Below are 20,884 nucleotides of genomic sequence, written 5' to 3' on the forward strand. Positions count from 1 at the left end.
AAATCCATGTGACAGAGCCTGTCCTGTTAAGGAAAAAGCTAATATATTTTTCACTGCCATTCTGCACCCTATCTCCAGTAGTATTGGAGCTCTTTGCTGTTTTGGGGTTATATAACTTAAAGGGTTGCCAACCGTACAGGATTGTAGAATCTGCAGGAATTAAAGACTGGCATGTGATGAAACCTCCAGGAATATGTCTAACCATAATTGACAACCGTGTTTGTGTATACACGTTAAATACCATTTAAAACATTTGACTTAGCCCTCCAGAAATGACTGCATTAGTGTCTTATATTGTGCTTAACCTTTACAAAATGTAAAGTGCCTTTTTAAAGAGAGAGTAGCATTATTCCCCTATAGAGAAACTGAGGCCAAAACATAAGTGACTTATCAAGCTAACACAGTAGGGACTTTTAGGATAGGATAATCCGTAAAACTTCCCTCTAAATAGGAGATAAGTTTTCAAATCCTGCATGCCTGTCTTTGGGCCTACATGTTCATAAACAGTATGTCTAGTCAGTCCATTTTTGGCTTTTTTGTTATACATAACATGAGGAGAGAGCCTTAGGGCCTATGGGTCTGGTAACAGCATGCCTGGCCGGCTCAGGTTCTGACCGACGACCTCTCACAAGGATTTCTATGTAAATAATCATTACAGATTCGCCTTTGCAACCACTCCTCTATGCCTCTCGCTGCTGGCCCTAGAACCCTGGCTCCTTTTCCACGATGTTACCTCCCCCTCCCCCAAAACTACACTTCCCAGCACCCACTGCGATAATAGGCGGGGCCTATAGCCGGTATATCTCCCAGAAGCCCTTGCAGCGGGTGAACGTTGGCGGCGCCCTAGCCCCGCGCAGAAATTATTCTTTCCAGTGGTTCCGCGGTGCATACAGGAGGGGTTGCGCATGCGCCGCCCCTTGGCCCGACTCCCGCCCAGAACTACAAGTCCCGACAGGCTCTGCGGTTGTGGCGGGGCGGCCGCCGGGTTGTTTGAGTGAGGGCAGAAGGCGGCAGGGATGGAGGCGAAGCCGGAGGAATCTGGGCGGGGCCGGTGAGTGGGGTGCGGCGCCCCCCCCCCCCCGCAGTGTAATCCCCGGGGGCTGGCGGCCGCAGTGTCCCCCGTCTTCCCTTCCGCGGGCTCCGGGGTGGCCGCCGCAGAGCTAAGCGCCTATCCCCGCCCCGGGGTCACCCCGCCCCTCCCCGCGGTGCTGCCCCTCGCTAGATGGGGTGTAACCCCTCCCCCTCCCCCTCCTCCACTGGGGTCCGCAGCCGCCCCTGGCCAGCCGGGGTCCGGGTCTAGCTGTCCCCCAGAGGCGGCCGCCTCATGCCCCCGAGCTGCCCGGCGGGACGGGGTGGCGCCCCGTGCCCGGCATCCCGCACTGGCTGACACGACGTGTGTCCTGGAGTAACAAACAGGCCAGAGAAGCCTCGTGTGGCCACCAGCAGTCAGGAGCTTGGGCCAGGTTATTACCCCATGTGTGTTTGGTGTTGCAGGACCGAAGAGGCCTGGCTACAGGAAACGCAGCTGCAGGTGAGGAGTCGGACTGTGCCCCTGCCCCCGCTTGAAGATGGATTTTTGTTATATCTTTGTATAGCAGTAGTGCCTAGAAGCCCCTGTCTGGGATTAGGGCCCCTATGTGCTAGGTTCTGCACAGAAACATGCAATAAAAGACAGTCCCTGTCCCAAAGAGCTTGCAGCTTAAGCCATGGGCTCTTGGTCTGGAAGTCACGACCCATAAAGGGGTTGCAAATAGGGTATCAAGGAGTCACAGTCATCCTGTGCTTCATGTATTGCTAGGTGAGAAAGGTGGAGCATCACTGGTCTAAGCAAATGAGACAAGATGTCAACGGATGGGGATGTGGAGAAGGACAAGTTGGCACTGAACTGATCATGTTGCGCATAATAAGCAGCAGTTGCAGCATACCAGCTGCCTAGCCATTGTCAATGGGCTTTGAGATTGATTGTTGGGGAAAGAAATAATTTGATTATGCATCTTTTTAAGCTTTAGAGGATCAGCCACGCAGGCGTCCTGCCTATTCAACTCTTCTCACCCCTTGTGTCCACATGGATTTCTGTTTTGTAGAACTAAAATATGGAAAATGTTTATTTCTCAGAATCCCCTCCAACAGAACCTCCCCGGTGTTGAAGATGGAAAGAACGGTGGTGGGACACAAGGTAAGGTATTATTTCAAAGAACTAATTATTCGTTTCCTGGGTAAATGATAGTGATGTGACACATTCTCAGCAGTCGAGTTAGTTTGGTTTCTAGAGCTGCTTCATACACAGGGATAATCACAGCATTCACATTAGCTATGAGCAGAGTGTGAGGGGATTTGCAGTATTAGATTGCAAATCCAGATGTGAGATTGCTTACGGAGCCAGATTGGGAAAGCACAGTCGTCCTTCATCTCTACAGCCCTGTTCTTCCTCCCTTCCTGGACTCTGCAGAGGCTGGATCTAAAGATGAATTGAAGGAGCGGGTGGGAACAGGGGGCTCAAATGGTCCACACTTTTACTCTGTGGCAGTTCCATGAAAAAGGTAACACGGCCGTCAGATTGTAATATCTTTCAGTCACTGCCACCCTGGGCTGGGTTTGAAACAGTGATGCATAGGTGAAACGCCCTATATTCCCATTCCAAATCCCATGAGAGGTCATTCCCTCCACTTTAGTGTTTCAGTGGATTTTATCTGATATGTGTATTTCTTCTAGAACGTGACCCCAGTGAGGAGAAAGTGGAGCCTGAACACTTTTCAGAGCCAAACAAAGTTATTAGTCCTGGGCCTGGAAACAAGGCTAATGTGAGAGCAAGTCCCAATGACAAAGTCAGAGCGGCTACCAGGAAAAGGTCTTGTCCTAGCCCCAGCCCCAAGAAAGCTGCCCGGAGTCCCAGTCCCAAGAGGATATCTCCCTGGAGAGGTACTCCCAGGAAAGGCCTCACTTCAAGTTCATTTAACTTGTCCCCAAGGGCACTTGCCATTAGCCCACAAATCACACGTCGCTCCTGGTCTCGCTCCAGTCTGAAGGGAACCAACCGCCGGAAGTCGCTGCCTCCTTTCCATCAGGATGTCACTGGTAGGTGCCATGTACTTCCTTGTGATTAAACTGTGCTGAGATCCTTGTGTGAGAATTCTGGACAAGTGGAACTCTGACTTCATGGGTGCAATGTGAAAGGCACCAATGCAATGATTGGGCCCAGACTTTGCTGCATTTAGGGCTATGTTTGGCAACTTTCTCTGAGTACAGCACTAAATGAGACCTGGCAATTTTGACTTTAAAATGGATGCTTAGACCATGAGTGCTGCAATGGTCCAGTTTAAGCTAAAGGGCTATTTATAGCTCTGTCAGGTGTCCTTGCCCAAAAGAAGATGGTGACATGAACACCAGCTAGCATGAACAGCTCAGAAATGTGTGTGCGTATAACATACAATGAGTACAAAGGTTCTAAGGGTGAGGAGCAGCATCTGGCTGAGTGCAAAGCACTACTTCTGCTTAATAAAAATCTGGAGTACCTCATCAGACCTTTCACTGTAGAAGTTGGAAGCTCCTATCCAGGAGCATGTTCCATGCAGGCAGCCCAGAGACTGAGTTATATATTTGATTCTCCATAACCCTTTTCTTTTTCTTTTATTTTACAAAGCAGTTCCTTAGTTCTGTAGTGTGTGAGATTCATCCACTAGAGCAGGGGTGTCAAACTCAATTGCACAGGGGGCCAAAACTCAAAACTCGCGGGCCGAACAGTATAACCATTTATTTAACAGACTAAATATTTATGTTTTTTAACCATTAATATGAACCAAAATACAGGATATCATTCCAAAATAAATACATTTCAACTTAAAATATTTTGCTCTTCATAAAAAAATATCCTGTCAATACAATACATTCAAAATCTGTACATGCTGGAATATTAAAAAATCTGAAAATATAAATAAAAAATTGAATTTAAAGCAAAAGTATAATCATAACAAATCATAACATTCCATTTTCTTGTCCTATTTAGTCAGAGCCTGATACTTGGAGTCTTTTCTTTGCAACAAGTTCGTTTATGTTTGGGGTTAGGTTCTGTGTTGTGAAGATTCTCAGGATCGATTGCAGGTGTTCATCAGTGAGGCGACTCCTGTGTGACGTTTTGTTAATTTTCATCACAGAGAACAGCTGCTCGCACAGATATGTGCTGCCAAACATGGACAGGATTCGAGCCGCATGTTGGCGGAGCTGCGGCATCGCTTCAGGAATGAAGCGAGTGAACTGTGCTGGCCCCGCAGTGTCGTACTTTGCCTTCAGTGTCCCGTTACATTGCAGTTCTATCAGCTCCATCTGCATTTCTACAGGTGCGGTTTCCACATCGACTGCAAATGGGTTGCGAAGCAGCTCGAAGTTACTTTTCTGTGCCTCAAAGTCACTGAAGCGCCGTGCGAACTCAGTGCGCAGCGCGCTGAGTTTTTCAGCAAAGGTGGCATTTGGGAAAACTGTGGCACTTTCTTGGTTCCGTATTACTTGGCAACAGGGAAAGTGAGACAAGTTGCATTGGTGCATTTGTGTCTCCCATAAGCGCAGCTTCACTTGAAATGCCTTCACTGCATCATGCATATCGGTTATTATGTGCTCCCGTCCCTGGAGTTGAAGGTTTAAAGCGCTAAGATGCGACGTTATGTCAGCCAGGAACGCCAACTCACATTTCCACTTTTCATCCCACAGAACTGTGCAGTCTTTCCCCTTACTGTCCATGAACTGGCAGATTTCCTCTCGCAGCTCAAAGTGTCTTTTGAGAACTTTTCCCCGACTTAGCCACCGGACCTCCGTATGATATGGCATATCGCCAAACTCGCTATCTATTTCCCGCAGAAAAGACTGGAATTGGCGGTGATTTAAACCGTAGGCTCTGATAAAGTTGACGGTTTGTGTTACAGTGTTCATCACATGATCCATTTTTAGGACTTTAGCACTCAGCGATTCCTGGTGTATGATGCAGTGATACACTGTCAACTCACCGGCACAGTTCTCCTCCCGCATCTTTGAGCGCATCCTTCCCACCAGTCCATTTTTTTCACCACACATAGCAGGTGCGCCATCTGTTGTAAGTCCAACGAGTTTTTCCCACGGCAGTTTCATGTCGGTTACACTTTGAAATACATTTCCAAAGATGTCTTCTCCTTTCGTTGTCCCGTGCATCGATTTAATGTCCAGTATTTCCTCTGTTACGCACAAATTGGAATCCACACCACGGATAAATATCGCCAGCTGTGCAGTGTCAGTCGCGTCAGTAGTTTCATCCACGGCAAGGGAGTATGCAACAAAATCTTTTGCTCTTTCAATCAACTGTGTTTTCAAATCAGTCGCCATCTCACAAACCCGATTAGCAACAGTGTTTCTGCTGAGGCTTACATTTGCAAACGCTCGCGTTTTATCTGGACAAAGGACGTCGCACACTTTCATCATACAATTCTTTACGAATTCCCCCTCGGTAAACGGCCGTCCTGATTTGGCGATCTCTTCGGCCACAATGAAACTTGCTTTCACAGCAGCTTCACTTTGTGATTTTGCTTTGGTGAAAAACGTCTGCTGGGATGTCAAATTCTTCTTCAACTCCTCTACCTTTTGTAGCTTCTGTCCTGCGCTCAGGTTTTTGAATTTGTTCTCATGTTTCGTCTCGTAGTGCCGTCTTAGGTTATACTCCTTCATTACAGCGATATTACTCCCGCAAAGGAGACACACTGGTTTACCTGCAATTTCAGTAAACATATACTCATTCTCCCACCGGCTTTGAAAGCCTCGGTTTTCAGAATCAATTTTTCTCTTGGCCATTGTTGGGGTCTAGCTTTGATTTGATATTAGCGTTGTATACATCAACAGACCGCGAACTTGAACCGCGGCTTGCCGTTGGCGGCAATTGCACTGCATCATGGGATTTGTAGTGTGTGTTATTGGGGCGTCATATCACAGGGCCATTAAAAACAGATATATAAAACGATTTCGCGGGCCGGATATAATTGTATGGCGGGCCGGATGTGGCCCGCGGGCCTTGAGTTTGACACATGTGCACTAGAGCATGCATAGAAAGGAACCTCCCAGCCCCAGATTGATGGACCCTCCTCCAGTGCAGAAGTAAATGCAGGACTCAGCATTAGGGAGTTAACAGCTCTCTTAATGGCTGCTTGAGTTAAAAAGTAACTTCTATGTTAAAGTTTTCATTGCCCTTCTGACATGCAACATGTAGCATCTGATTTAGCACTTGAGATTGGCTCTTCTGGCAATGAAGTTGCTGGATAGACTGTCCCCACTCTTGTGTGTATATGCATCAGTATTTACAGTGTCCAGCTCAGGGACATTTCAACTGCTCACAGTTTGAGGTAAACTTGTCTTTTTAAATGTGTTTGTGTTTAACTTTTAGAGCTGAGCAAATCAATCAGCCTGGATTTGCCTGAGACTGACAGGCTTTCCATGCTCCTGCTGTCTAGTTTCCAGGTGAGGTCCTAGGTTCCTGAAGGAACCTTTTTGCTAAAAACAAATTATTTGTGTATTATTCTGCTTCTTATACTTCATTTTTCTTGGTGGGTTTTAATCTGTAAATAAGCAATGAAGTGTGGTGAGGTGGTCTAGCAAGAGGCAGGACTCCTGAGTTCTAGTCCCAACTGAATCCCTCCATGGGCAAGGAGAGGTCACTCCACTTCCCTATCCCTTGGTTTCCTTTTCTGTAAAATGGGGGAATAAACTCCATAAAAGTGTTGTGAAGGCTAACTGATTGCAAACACTTTGAAAATGATACAAAAGCTAAACTTTACAGTTTATAAACTGATGTAACTGTGAAACAAGTGAGAGAGATTAAATAGTTTGTAGAATTTAGGCTGTGGCACATTTTACTTTGTCATACCAACTAAGAGGTATTAACTTTGGATTGATTTTATACATATTGGAGCCCTATAGAAAATAAAATGTTTCTATCAAAAGACAAATTGCCAGAAAATTTTCAGGTGCAATAAGCTTTGTGATTTTTGGTTTGTAGGATTTTATAATTTCACTCCTAGCAAGATACTGTTTCCTGCTGCGTAATACCACCGGCATTTGACTGAGCAATGCTGAAAGCTTTTCTCTAGTTTTGGCTGCACACTGACGTCAATGCCCGGTGTTCGGTCTTTAAAACAGAGCAAGTGCAAAAAAGACACTTTTGTCATGCTTTCCGTTGTTTGTAAAAAGCTTGAAAGAGAAAACCTGCTGAGATTCTATGATCATCGTCCTGTTGCACTTGGCAAAACTTTGATAACTGCTTCTCCCCGCTGGATGTCTAATGAAAAGCAGTCCAGTGTCAGATGGGACATTTTGAATAGTCTAAAAAAAGAAAAACAAAACAAATACCTCACTCTCTTCTCTGTTCTCCCAGTTCTCTGCCCAGAAGCTTCAGCACTTCTTGAAGCAGACTGATGGCTTCAGCCCTGAGGCTTTTAAAGCAAATGGTGGGTCCCCATGTGATATATTTAATGAAAGGGTAATGCTATACATCAGGGGTCGGCAGCCTTTCAGAAGTGGTGTGCCGAGTCTTCATTTATTCACTCTAATTTAAGGTTTCGCGTGCCAGTAATACATTTTAACATTTTTAGAAGGTCTCTTTCTATAAGTCTATAATATATAATCAAACTCTTGTTGTATGTAAAGTAAATAAGGTTTTTAAAATGTTTAAGAAGCGTCCTTTAAAATTAAATTAAAATGCAGAGTCCCTCGGACTGGTGGCCAGGACCCGGGCAATGTGAGTGCCACTGAAAATCAGCTCGCCTGCTGCCTTCGGCACGTGTGCCATAGGTTGCCTACCCCTGCTATACATTGAGGAGAGTAATAATCTATCTCTAGCTCTCAATTTGCACAGGGGAAGGGTCACTCAATTTCCACTCCAGAGGGAACCAAATGTCTTGGGGAAGAAGGAGCTTGAGCAGCCAAAAAAATCCCTTTAAATTGGTGCTTCTAATAACAGCCTGTGCATCATTAGTGGTACCAAGAGAATGCCCAAAGTAAGCTTTGATCACTTATATTCTCTCTCCGCCAAAGCTAGCGTGACTGGTATCTGAAATGTCTTCTGTTAGGGAACTGAACTGGTTATGCTGTAAAAACAGGGTTCATGGGTTACATAACGTCTTGGCGTGTGAGCCCTGAGTACTACTGTTCCATGTATTTTACTTTAGTGTGAGTTAGTTCTGCAGAGAGCAGGTACTGTCTGCTGTTTAACTACTTCACTTTGTTTTATTGTTGTCTTGTCCCCATCTCCAGTGAATTCAGTTTCAGAAGAGCTGATGCGTTGTACAGAGAGACTGAAACTAGATGGAACGCTAAAGAAATGTACAGAAGAGTTGAAAGGGTAATGACTCCCTGTGGTCACACAGTGTTGTTGCAACATGTCATGGAGCTGGAGTTTGCTATTCCTGTCCCAGTGCCTGACTGATTATCTTACATTGCAATTCATGAAACTTGTCAAGATTCATATTGCAGACACTGGAAACAGCAATGACCTATTGCAGGCTCTTAGTGTCTGATATTGGGTACAACTTATAATGAGGGTCGGCAGGCTAAAATGCCACAATTCTTGCTTGCAGAACTTACATTGGAACTTGGCGTTTGTGAGTGCTAAGAGTCCACATATTAGACAAATGTGCTATACAGGGCTGTGTCAGCTATAGATGTGAAAAATTTGGAAAGTGTATTTAATGTCTTTAATGCTAATGACTCTAAAGGAGAATGTTCATCTTAATAGTCATGGCACCAAAGTGTCTACTTTAGTGCTTGGCACATCAGCAGGAGTTTTCTTGTTTACATTTATATCCTAGAATAACCAAAAATTTGAATGAAGTATAATACACTGTATTTACACAGAGGCGCTGCACAAATACTAAACAGTCATAACAATCCTGCGTGGTATAGATAATGCCCATAAACACCTCCTTAAAATCTCTCTGATCTTGTACTTCTCTGTTTTAGTATTTTATCAGACCCTGTGCTCAATGCATCATTGACCCAGATGAAGGAATATATAAACAGGTAAGAATAACTGAGCCTAGGCCTGGTTTCGTATGGCTGAATGGACAGAGTTGGACCTTTTCTCATAGTTCTTGGTGTTATCCGCAATGATTCAAGCATCTGAAATGGGGACAGGACACTATGGGCAACCTCTAAGCCTGCCTTTGTAAGTCCTAGAATTGGACCACAAGCAGGGCATGAATTGCAAGCAACTTCTGCTTTGGAGGTAATCACTTAGCATTCGCATGACACAGAAATCTGAGAGCCTGGCTCTGCTGTGATGTAACTCCACTTAAGTCAGAACTTGTTTATTTCATGGCTGAATTTGTCCCCACTGTGCATTTGTATATCTGTCTCTTGTAAATCAGAAGGCAATATTTTGGCCCAGAGTAAAAGCTAGAGTTCTGGTGTAATTTCTATAGGCCCCTTACATTAGTGAAGCCCAAGGGAGGTAATTCCTCTCCCAAAGTATGTAGTAACGCTCTTTCATCTGTTCATTCATTCTAAAGGTTTACTACAGAGTCTCAAACTTGGGATCAGCTTTTACTGAGTTTCCAGAAAAGTGCAGAAGAAATGTCCAGGTTAGATTATTATCCTTTTTCTGTCTGTCCTTTTCAGCCAAAAATTAGATTTAATATTGAGAATCTAATAGTGCTAGTCATTGGTTAATGTGATCCTCTATTGTATTTAATTCCAGTCCTCTAGAACCCAAACTGTTTATGTTAAAAGACTTCAGCACTTTGTGATCAGTTGTCAAGCAGGTGTTCTTTCCATGCATAGTTTAATTTAAATATCATCAGCCCACAGTTGCATAATGAAGCAGCAGCAAAGGTCATACCAGAAATTCCGGTTGTTAATCATGCTGTCAGTCCTGAAGAACACATGGAAGATAATATGTTAAAGGAATTAAGTCTTGTTTAAAAATACTCAGCAAAGGACTCTGAAATGAAAAGTACACTCGGGTACTGTCATTGGAGATGTGGTAAATTATGGAAACTTGTTTAATTAGGATGTGTAGCCAGGAACTGATTTTCTGACAGTATTTGTGATGTTTTAAAATTTCTTTTAATGGGTCACTTTGGAGATCTTGTGGCAGATGACAGAAATGCAAATAATCTGTTTCTAGCCATATCTATGCTAGGCACCATTGGAAAGTGGGTACTTCCCATATGCAGTGGTTATATGTGTACCATGCTTTTTGTTTTCAAGACAACTGGAGCAGTGCAAGACGAATGAAGTGCAAGTGGAGCCTGCTAGTTATCTCGGAGCATCACAGGCCAAAGTTCTCAGTAGCAAGCCTAACTATCAGAAAATACTAGATAGCCAGGGTGAGGTCTTTGACTGCATGGAGCTCGTGGTGAGTTATAGGGTCTGAAATGCACTAAAGAGTTTAAAAATCATTCATGGTGCAAACACAGAAGTGTCAACTGACCTGTTGTGTCTGAATCATTCGTCTTTAGAAGATATCAGACTATGCAAGACCCACTAATTAGATTGTTTACCTTAGAGAAGTGATTCCCTTCTCTACGCCAATGAGGAATTGACATAGTGAGGTCACTGAACATAGTACATTGTTTAATAAATGTTTTCCCGCAATGAACACAAGGAATCTGCTATCGTATTTCAATATCATTCTACAGTCCAAACCTGCATTACAGGTTATGAAAGGGAAATAAGTGGAAATTTCTAATGAAATCATCACCAAATGCTTTGGTTTGGCATTTGCTTTATTCACCCAGTTCACTAAATTTCCAAAGAGTTTTCTCTTTTATCTTCTGAGTTCCCTGAAAACTTTTTTTTGTTTTATTTTGCAGCTGGATGAACTGCAGCAGGCAGTGAAGTTGTTGCAGGCTTTCATAGAAGACAGTACACAGTACCTCCGGAATCTGTCAGAGCAACTTGGTAAGCAGACATTCCAGCCATCCGACAGTAAATGCTTCCTATCCATTAAATACAGAACCTTTGTGGTTAACCAATAAAACCCAGAAGGCTGTAGAGGGAGATGGATTAATTTTTGTTCTCTTCCTCTCACCCCTAAATTGCTTTGGCAGTACCATGACAAGCTGTCATTAGAAGAGTTGTTTTTTTGTTTTTGTTTTTTTAAAATGATACTGTTTGCTTCACACAGTACTTGTTAGACCACTCTAGAAAGCATTAAAAATCTATTAAGGGAAAAATGATATTGAGTGCAAGTTACCTTAAAAAGGGTTTATTATTTATTTTATACTTAAGCTCTTACTCCACCCTCTTCATTGCTGACGTTCTGCCTATGTATACAGTTCATTCTAGTATATTACACAAGGAAATCCTGGATTCCTATAGGTGTTGAGGACATTTTACTGAATATTGTATTGAGAGAGACCATAGTATGTAGCAGGGGTCTCAAACTCAAATGACCACGAGGGCCACATGAGGACTAGTGCATTGACCCGAGGGCCGCATCACTGGCCCTGCCCCCACTCCACCCCTTCCATTAGGCCCCGTCCCGCCCCACCTCTTCCAACCCCTTCCCCAAAGTCCCCACCCTAACGCTGCCCCAGGGGGTGCAGAAAGGGTGCAGGGTGCGGTGGGGGCTCAGGGCAGAGAGTTGGTGTGTGGGGTGCAAGAGGGTGAGGGCTGCGGCAGGGGGTCGGGGTGCAGGGTGCAGCAGGTGGCTCAGGGCAGGAGGGGTGCAGGATACGGTAGGGGGCTCAGGACAGGGAGTTGGGGTGCGGGATGTGGCAGGGGGCAGGGAGCTGAGGTGCAGGAGGTGTGCAGGGTGCAGCAGGGGGCTCAGGGCAGGGAGCTGAGGTGGAGGAGGTGTGCAGGGTGTGGCAGGGGGCTCAGGGCAGGGAGTGCAGGAGGGTGTGGGAGGTGGCAGGGGGCTCAGGGAAGGGGGTGGGGTGCAAGAGGGGTGTGGGATGTGGCAGGGGACTCAGGGCAGGGAGCTGGGGTGCAGGAGGGGTTCAGGATGCGAGCTCCAGCCGGTGCCGCTTACCTAGAGCGGTTCCTGGGTGGCAGCGGTGTGCACTGGGGGCCAGGGCAGGCTCCCTGCTTGCCTGCCCTGGCCCCGGCCCCACGCCGCTTTGCTCCAGGAAGCAGCTGGAACTGTGTCCTTGCAGCCCCTGGGGAAGGCGGGGGCTGCTCTTGCCGCTCCTCTAGGTACCTCCCACTGGCCGCGGTTCCCTGTTCCCGGCCAATGGGAGTTGCGGGGGGCGGTGCCTGGAAAGAGGCAATGCAGGAGCCCTCTGCCTCCTTCCCCCCCCCCCCCCCCCCCCCCCCCCCCCCCCCCCCCCCCGCCGGAAGGGGCATGCTGCCAGCTGCTTCAGAGAGTGGCGTGGGGCTCGCAACGCCACAGGGGCAATCCCACGGGCAGTGGGGGGGGGGAGAAAGGGGGCAGGGAGCTTGGCAGGCCACACGCAAGAGCCCCGTGGGCCGTGTGTTTGAGACCCCTGGTATCTAGCCATGTTAGTGAAAATAACAAATTGCACCTCTCACAATTGCCTATTTAAGGCTGTTCCCATATCGGGTCTCTTATGTACATATTGTATTGCCTTTATAAATCCATGGTACGCCCACATCTTGAATACTACGTGCAGATGTGGTTGCCCCATCTCAAAAAAGAGATATTGGGATCGGAAAAGGTTCAGAAAAGGGCAACAAAAATGATTAGGGGTATTGAGTGCTTCCATATGAGGAGAGATTAAAAAGACTGAGACTGTTCAGCTTGGAAAAGAGACGAGGAAGGGGGGAGATGATCGAGGTCTATAAAATCATGACTGGTGTGGAGAAAGTAAATAGGGAAGCGTTATTTATTCCTCATAACACAAGAACTAGGGATCACCAAATGAAATTAATAGACAGTAGGTTTAAAACATCAAAAGGAAGTATTTCTTCATACAATGCACAGTCATCCTGTGGAACTGTTTGCCAGGATGTTGTGAAGGCCAAGACTATAACAGGGTTAAAAAAAAATTAGATAAATTCATGGAGGATAGGTCCATAAATAGTTATTAGCCAGGATGGGCAAGGATGATGTCCCTAGCCTCTTTGCCAGAAGCTGGGAATTGGGCAACAAGGGATGGATCACTTGATGATTCCCTGTTCTATTCATTTCCTCTGGGGCACCTGGCATTAGCCACTGTTGGAAGACACTATGGGGCTAGATGGACCTTTGGTCTAACCCAGTATGGCTGTTCTTATGTTCTTCACCAGTCTGAGGAATCATAAAATCAGCCCTAAATCTATGGATGCTGAACTCTGCCTTTAGGAGCAAGAGGAAATTTAAATGTCTAAGACCCCTTTCCCTACTGTCTGACTCACACTGATGGGTTTGTGGAGACATGTTTAGGTCACATCCTTAAAAGCAGACTCTACGCTCCAGGGGTGTGGAAACTGATGCACAGAAAAGCACGGGGACCTGTTCAAGACCTCAGCCAAGCTGGGGCCCAACCAAAATTTGATCCTGGTGTTCCTGGCATCCAGGTCTCTGCTCCAGATTAGCAAAAGCCTTTCCCTAGACTGTGTGGCGATAACTGGGGAATTTTGTTGCTTCTCTTCCAGCATCAAGGACTTTTCAGCAACTGGAAAACTCACCTATTCGGAAACTACTCAAAGTTCCCCAAAAGAAGCCACCAGTCAGCCACTGCCAGCAGCCTCCTGAGGGTTAAACACAGACTTGCAGCGGACAGTTGTCATTGCCTCCTTCTGCCTTTATTACCTTTCCCTGCAGGCTCCTTCCTCCCTTCTCTAAGCGGTGCCTGGGGGGTAGCACCACTTTGCCTTAGTAAATGGGCGGGGGGAGCTCCTGTCCTGGGCTTGTGCTGTGGGACTGAGCTGTATGGCCTGACCCTGCCTTGCTGTCACTGGTGCCTGTGCTGTGAATAAAACTGCGGGGCGTCGCCCCCCCCTCTGCTGCTGCGTGTGGGCTCTGCTGCTGGGGGGCGGGGCCAGGGAGGGGGGACGGGAAGGGGCGAACCAACAGAGGGGCGGGGGGGAAGCGAACAGAACACCAGCGGCGCCTGCGCACTGTGCAAGTGGGTGGCGCATGCGTATCAGCCCCTACCCGAGTGATTTCCCGCTTCCGCGTTCAAATGACGCGTGCGCCCTGGCCAGAAGGGCGGCTCTGTCTGGTGTCGGAATGTGTCACTCAGCGGAGAGTCCAATCAGAGGAGCTTGTTCGCCGAAACGACCAATAGGAGGAGAAAGAGGTAGGGCGAGGCCACTCCAGCCCCGCCTCCCGCCGTGAGGCGAGGTGGGGCCCGGACTCGGTGACTGAAGCCGCCGGGCGACGAGAGATGGCGGCGCAGCTGGAGCAGGTCCCCGCTCACCGGGGTGGCCTGGGCTTCCAGTCCCGGCGCGGCGCCCTTCGGCTGGACACCGGTGAGAGCGGGGGCCGCCGGACGGACATCCCCGCGCCGGGACTAGGCCCCGCCCCCTGTCCCCCCCCCGCGCCGGGACTAGGCCCCGCCCCTTGTCCCCCCCCCCCGCTGCGAACAAGCCCCCCCCCCTGCGCCCCTCCCCCACGCTGGGAACAAGCCTCTCCCCCCGCGCCGGGAACGGGAACAGGCCCCGCCCCCTGTCCTTTGAACCACTCCCCACACCCCCGGACATGACTAGCCCTGGCCCCCCCCCCCGGAACTGCCCCACTCCTCCCACCCCCTTCCCTCTGCCCCACTTCCAGCCACTGCGCAGGAAGTAGCAGAGGCCCTGGCCTGCCCCCCCACAAGGGGTGAGAACCGACTCCCGCCCCTCCATGCTCCCTGTGCCCAGGCCCCCCCTCAAGGTCACAGCCTGTCTGTATCCCCCCAGATCACCTCAACCCTGGAAGGAGCCACAGCCAACTTCGGGAAAGGATTTGGGCAGAAATCAGGCTACGTCTTGTGCACCACCTCCACGGCGGCCAGCGAAGTAGGAGGCACCCAGCGCTGCTGCATCTGCACCTGCACCTTTCCCGCCAGCAACCTGCCCCTAGCCCAGCCCCCACCAGGGCATGGCGCTACCCCTACCCTGTGATTACCCAGTTGGGTTCACATCCACCCATGCGGTCATGGCCCTAACCCAGAGGGCCTTGACCCAGTGCTACTTGCCAATGTGTGCGGGCTAGGCCTTCACCCTAACCTTGACCCCCTACTTCCGTGCATAGCATTAACCTTAACCTAGCCACCCCCCCCCCACCCCCCCCGAGGCTATGGACCTAACTGTAACCTGCACACACCCGTGAGAGCATCGACCTCCCCCTGGCCACCCAATGTTACAGACTGACCTGAGTGTCTTTCTTTCAGACCTCCCCAGGCGATGTGGTAGCCGATGTACAGATCCTGAGCGAGAAAACGCCTCTGCCTACAGGATACATTTACATTAGGGAGTTCTTAGAACCAAGTGAGTCCTGTTGGGCCCCCCCCTCCCCCCCATGACAAATGCATGCAGGGCTCTCCCCTTCCACCCCCACCTCAAACCACCCCATTTAGCTCAGCTATAGCATTTTTCTAATGTATTAGAAAATGAGGCAACAGCACACAGTGTGATGTAGGCGTGCCATTGATTTGCTGGCAATAGCACGCAGGCATGCCTGGCTCTGGTGCCTGTTCCTCTAGCCTTAATCCATGTTCTATGTTTGGAAGTTGTAGTCCTGTGTAATAGGGGCATTAGGTCGCAGACATGTCACAGCACCTGTCTTTGTACAGAGTTGAAAATTCATAGGCCCCATTTATGGAACAGTGTTGTGCAAGGTTTTCTGTTTTGGTGATGCTGGGCCTTTGTTATCTAAAGCTGGGTGATTAGGATTTCAATCTAGTCTGGCTCTTCAGAACATCTTTCCAACAGTAATGTTTTTTTTATAACACTAGCGTTAACCCTGGCTTTTTCTTGAGTCAGCATTCACACTGTTCAGTTAAGCCAAGCAGCAGAGACTGATGTTATATACCATGAGTTTTATTGTTAATAACTGCAGGAATTTCTTGTGACGTTATGATCTCTGCTTCCCCGTTAGAAACGTCCATTTCCAAGAAGAAACGAATTTGTGTGAAGCTTGTCCCATTAGGTGTGGCCGAACTAGTTGTTTTTGACATTATGCTGAGTGGCAAGAGTAAAGTGGTTCCATGCTATATGAAGATAGGGTAAGATGCTGCCATCCTTTCACTCTGGCTGCAAGGCCAGCTTTCTGGGGCTTTAGTTCTCAGTATAATCTGTTTTTCTCCTCCCCCCACTCCCCCCCCAGGGAAATTAGCAGCTTTGCTGTTTGGTGTAAAAAGGGGCACCTTCTCAAACCTAAACCCCTTCCAAAACCAAGGAATATCGGTCCAGCAATGAAGGGGCTTTCACTGGAGACAACAGACCTGGATAACAAAAAGTAAGTAATGAGTCGTCACCCTTGATTTTATTGGTGCCGGTCTTGAATTAGGAGTAAGTCCCAGTTTGTTATGGTGTGACCATTTGGCTTCTAATGTTTTGTCCTATGTCTCTCTCCTTGTGCTACTACCACGGGTTGTGGAAAATACCTTAGCCCAGTGTTCTTCGCTGCACAACCCGTGAGCCAGTGGCGGCTCCCAAAGTGTGGGTCCCTGTCGATCACACTCTCCGGTGGCAGGGGGCTGCAGCTAAGGCAGGCTGCAAGCACTGCCTCCATAGCTCCCATTGGACGGGAACTGTGGCCAACAGGAGTTGTGGGAGTGATGCCTGCAGAGAGGGGCAGCACGCAGAGCCACATGCCCCCACCCCCCAGGGGCTGCAGGGGTGCATTGGCCCCTTCCAGGAGCGGCGTGGGGCTGGGACCGCCCGAAATGCCATCCCCTTTAATGGGCAGGTTCTGAATAGGTTTTCCACCACCCAACCTGCAGCCTCCTGGAGCCAGCTCCCCATAAACCCTCCTGCACCCCAAGTCCCTGCCCCAGGCCATAGCCCCCCCCCAACCTCCAACACCCCCCTCCTGCATCCCAAGCCACAACCCTGAGCCTCCTCCCAGAGCCTGCACCCCCAAGTCCCTGCCCTGAACCCCCTCCCAGAGCCCACACTGCAAGCATTATTACCAATAATGGTACTATTACCATATCAACCAACAAAGCCGGAGCGGTCAACTGTGTGTCGGGCTGATGTGGCTCTCATGTTGAAGGATTTTTGCCAAAATGGCCCCCACTTCAAAAATAATGAAGAGCACTGCCCTGAGCCCCTTTGCACACACAGGAAATGCCTCATTCATGGTGGGACTGCGACTGTATGGAAGGATACGGTTTGCATAGCTTTAAGGGCACAGCTCTGGTGTAAGGCACTAATGAATCTTAGAGTATTTTGCAGTATTGTTGCTCCCAGGATATTAGCAAGATGAGGGGGGTGTGGACATTTTTGGTGAGCGGGACAAGTTTTGAAGCTACACAGCACTCTTCCTGTTGGGCTCAGCTGTCTGGCTTCTCCGACTGGCCCCTTGCGCACAGGGATCACAGTGGCACTCAGCGTAGACCTGTCTGCTCCTCCGTCATGATGGTGGGGGCTAGGCCAGTTCTGAGCTGTTCTGCACCCTGCGTGCCAGTGTCCTGGCTGGCAATGTCTGAAACTGGGAGCTCAAGGGCAGCAGTTGCTGCTGCAGGGGGAGATTTTTCATTTCACATAAATTTTTTTTTTCTCTTTTCGATGCTGTTTTGCAAATGTAAAACTCCAGGGCCTCAATTTGTAAACTGTCTAATCCCTTGCAGGACAGAAATTTCATCGGAAAAGTCTTTGACTAGAATTGGCTCAAAATATGTATCCCTCAAACGCGATGATTCCATTTATGATACATCTAACCTCTATGGCATTTCAGGTAAATGAATCCCTCCTAAGTACAATGTCTGACAACTAGCTTAGGAGAAACACGCCACATTATATTAGTTGCTTAATGTCGTATTGCTCTTTCTCTTCTGCTTAGTTTTAAAAAAAAAATTGTCAATGCTACTATGTAATCAGAAAGGCTGGGGTTGGAATTTCTAACCTCTTCCACTTGGACAGGGTTATGTGACAGTTTGGGTATTCTATCGCATGTTCCTTCTCATAAGTGGAGTGGCATAACACGATGTTACAGGAACAGGATCAGGTAGTCCAGCTGGGCCTTCCTCTCACTCACTCTTCGAGCCCTCTGGCAATTCACAGGTTCGCATTCACCAGTTGAGGGACTGTCCCAGGTTTTCCTTACAGGCCTGCCAGTGCACTGCAACACCATGCTTTCATAGTATTATTCATCTGCAGCTCTCTGATGAGCGTTTCTCTTTTCTCAGCCATGGATGGGGTCCCTTTCGCACTACACCCCAGATTTGAAAGCAGCATCACTACTAGGACTAATGTGAGTATCACTATAAGTTACAAGGACATTATACCAATTCCTTACAATGAAATTGCTATTTCAGGGGTGAGTAAGAGGGTTGTAGTCCCACGAGTTGATGATTCTGTATATGTTCATGTGGCAAAAGTCTTCAGGTTCCTGGGTGTTGCAAACAGTTCTACAGGATAAACAACCAGGGGGAGAGGAAGCTGCTAGGACAACACGAATATATTACCTATTGTAGTTACCTCTATTTTGTAGGCCTTTTCCATCTTCACGGACTTGAACATTAAGTCTCTTTCTGACATTGAGAAGGAGGTAAGTAATTCACTACAGCCTGCCCTCTGTTCTCACTAGTAATACCAAGTTGGAGTACAAAAGGATGGCAGCTTTCGAGTGGCTGAACATGAGTTCTGTATGTACCAACAGTTATGAGAGTGAAGTAGCATTTTCTATCTATAACCCTTGTGTTTTGTTTCAGTATGACTATGCCTTTGTAGTTGAAAGGACTGCGGCTGCCAGACTACCACCCAGCATCTGTTAGCATTGAGCAGCACAGAGTACATGTCCCTTATAGCAGATAGTTACATTCTGCCTACTAAATCATTCCAGTGAGGCTCTCTGTTGCCACAGGTGCATAAACTGCACCACCCGATGTGCTGGACTCTAAAGGACACTCCTGTAAAGAACTGAATGAACTCTGCTTCTGCCTTCTAATTTTGTAATATTTAAATCTGTAATTCACTTGGTGCTCTCTAGTTTTGATAGATTATATTCACAAGCAAAATCAAATAAGTGCGTTTATGCTTGCAGCCTAGGGCTGTGTCTACACTGCAATAAAAGACCCAGGCATGGCCACAGCTGGCTTGGGTTGGTGGGCTAAAAACAGCAGTGGAGAGGCTTGGGCTGGACCCTGGGCTCTGAGACCCCGGACCCCCGAGTCATGAGGTTACAGAGCCAGGGCTCCAGTCCAAACCCAAACATCTACACTACAATTTTTAAACCTGCAGCCAGGCAGCTGACCCTGGGTCTAAAACTCGCTGCTGTTTATATTTTACTATGGTGTCCAGTATTCCACTGTCACCTGCATTGAGTTCTCCATGGAAGCTAAGATTTATTTTTTGGGGGCGGAGAAGACATACTGATGTTATCTGGTAAACATCTTGCACAAGTTTTCGGGGGTTTGCCCTAGGTTTTACTTTTGTGTAGCAGCCAGCAAGACACTAATGTTTTGTTCAGTCTGTGTTTAAAGATTAATGAACATTGGGTAGTGAACATTTTTCCTTAGCTCTGTTACTAACTCTTTTTTATTCTGGATGTTGCCCCTGGTAAGGTAACTTTGTTTTTATTTTCAAGGACAACTTTTTATACAGCAGAAATACTAAGCAAACTAAGGGCTTAAAGATATGTTGCTGATATTGTCATACTAATTAAAACCAGTCTTTGTTCAAGCCCTCCTTGCATATTTATGACTAAGTGAACCTAGCTACTATTCCGGCTGTTTCTTTCATAAATTGAGGGATTCTAATTTAAGTGTCTGAACCTGAGAACTCATGTAGGGGGAATAGCTGTTAGTTACTCAAAAGGTCGAGCTCTTACACTACTAGCCCCCAAAAAGAAATTCCAAATGTGTTTTAAAATACATTGATTCCAATTTAATTACCAAATTCTGTAAACGCTTCCTCAAGCATAGGGCAATACAAAACTCCCAATATGTCACACGTCCTGGAAATGTTATTTAAGAGTGTATTGCCCCATGCAGCCTTGATTGTTATACTAAGTGGTCTCCAAATGAGCATATCAGAAGGCTTTCCCAGGCCTGCTCCAGAGCAGGGTTAAGTCACTGTCAAAAGAATAAAGATTCTTCTTGCAATCTGGAAGTGTGTCCCCACAGTGTTGTCCTTCACACTTGTATACTCAGCACTGCTGGGATGTTGGAGGCTTGGAATATGTTTCAGGAAGGCACTTTAAGTTTTGCACTCCCCAGCAGAAACTGAAGAATTCGGTCCACCACCAAGGCGAGGAAGAAGTCAGCCAGCAAGACCTGAGCAATCACAATCTTAAACTGAAAGGGAAGCAGCTCAGATAAGTTATTTTTGGCTAAACAACATTACAACAGGTTTTAACTGCTGGAAGTTTCAACAGAACTACCTTATTTTTAATGGGAGATTATTAAGGGGCAAGCGGGGCTTCAGCAAAATAAATGAACCAATACATAGCATCAGTGAATGGTGGCAAGTAAGCACTTAGTACCAAACTGGACAGTCCAGTCCCTTTCAGCTCTGCACTGCCACAAAGGAAGCAGGGATGCATTGCCTCATGTGACCAGACCCAGAAGTCTAGTCTCCCTCGAGGTGGGGAAAGACAGCTCAGTGCAGGGTTGCTCTGTGGGGCTAGGAGCGAAGAGCAGGGGTGACATGAAAAGCTCAGTGAGCCAGTAACTGCAGAGCTGCACTACTCAGGAATTTAAACCTGTCTAAAGCTAAGTAAACCTGTACAGAAAGTTCTGAGAGGCTGCTGCTGTGCCTCAGGGAGGAGGCAGATCTTCAGAACCTCAATGTCAGACCCAGGCACAGAGGCAAGTTGGGGAGAGTAACCCAGGTGTTCTTAGTT

The 20,884-nt window shown here is 47.5% G+C and overlaps 3 protein-coding genes across 6 annotated transcripts in view; 2 read left to right on the plus strand and 1 right to left on the minus strand.

The window, feature by feature from the left end:
* Positions 1–885: 885 nt before the first annotated feature.
* Positions 886–13,896, plus strand: DSN1 (DSN1 component of MIS12 kinetochore complex). The gene is made up of 12 exons (XM_005311387.5): positions 886–1,051; positions 1,495–1,531; positions 2,116–2,176; positions 2,713–3,075; positions 6,395–6,468; positions 7,382–7,454; positions 8,260–8,347; positions 8,965–9,024; positions 9,513–9,584; positions 10,213–10,360; positions 10,818–10,905; positions 13,546–13,896. The coding sequence occupies exons 1-12, from the start codon at positions 1,017–1,019 to the stop codon at positions 13,650–13,652; spliced, it is 1,206 nt and encodes a 401-aa protein (XP_005311444.2). The 5' UTR covers positions 886–1,016; the 3' UTR covers positions 13,653–13,896.
* Positions 13,897–14,205: 309 nt separating this feature from the next.
* Positions 14,206–20,151, plus strand: MVB12A (multivesicular body subunit 12A). Of its 3 annotated transcripts, XM_005311388.5 has the most exons (9): positions 14,206–14,364; positions 14,794–14,892; positions 15,267–15,363; positions 15,974–16,100; positions 16,202–16,333; positions 17,670–17,776; positions 18,228–18,292; positions 18,533–18,589; positions 18,753–20,151. In XM_005311388.5, the coding sequence occupies exons 4-9, from the start codon at positions 16,054–16,056 to the stop codon at positions 18,813–18,815; spliced, it is 471 nt and encodes a 156-aa protein (XP_005311445.2). In that variant the 5' UTR covers positions 14,206–14,364; positions 14,794–14,892; positions 15,267–15,363; positions 15,974–16,053; the 3' UTR covers positions 18,816–20,151. The 3 variants fall into 3 exon arrangements, with proteins under 3 accessions (XP_005311445.2, XP_042699627.2, XP_008173807.2); XM_042843693.2 differs by lacking the exon at positions 18,533–18,589 and having other exon boundaries at positions 14,223–14,364; positions 18,753–19,722; XM_008175585.4 differs by lacking the exon at positions 14,794–14,892 and having other exon boundaries at positions 14,224–14,364.
* The window catches only part of ATP13A1 (ATPase 13A1), a 28,605-nt gene continuing 27,624 nt past the window's right edge, over positions 19,904–20,884 (minus strand). For both annotated transcript variants that reach the window (XM_065575744.1, XM_065575745.1), the window contains exon 26: positions 19,904–20,336. In XM_065575744.1, coding sequence (XP_065431816.1) covers positions 20,226–20,336 — 111 coding nt within the window. In that variant the 3' untranslated portion in view covers positions 19,904–20,225. The remainder of the gene's footprint in view (positions 20,337–20,884) is intronic.

This window comes from Chrysemys picta, chromosome 22 (genome assembly GCF_011386835.1).
Source record: "Chrysemys picta bellii isolate R12L10 chromosome 22, ASM1138683v2, whole genome shotgun sequence".
In the NCBI taxonomy this organism is placed as follows: domain Eukaryota; kingdom Metazoa; phylum Chordata; order Testudines; family Emydidae; genus Chrysemys; species Chrysemys picta.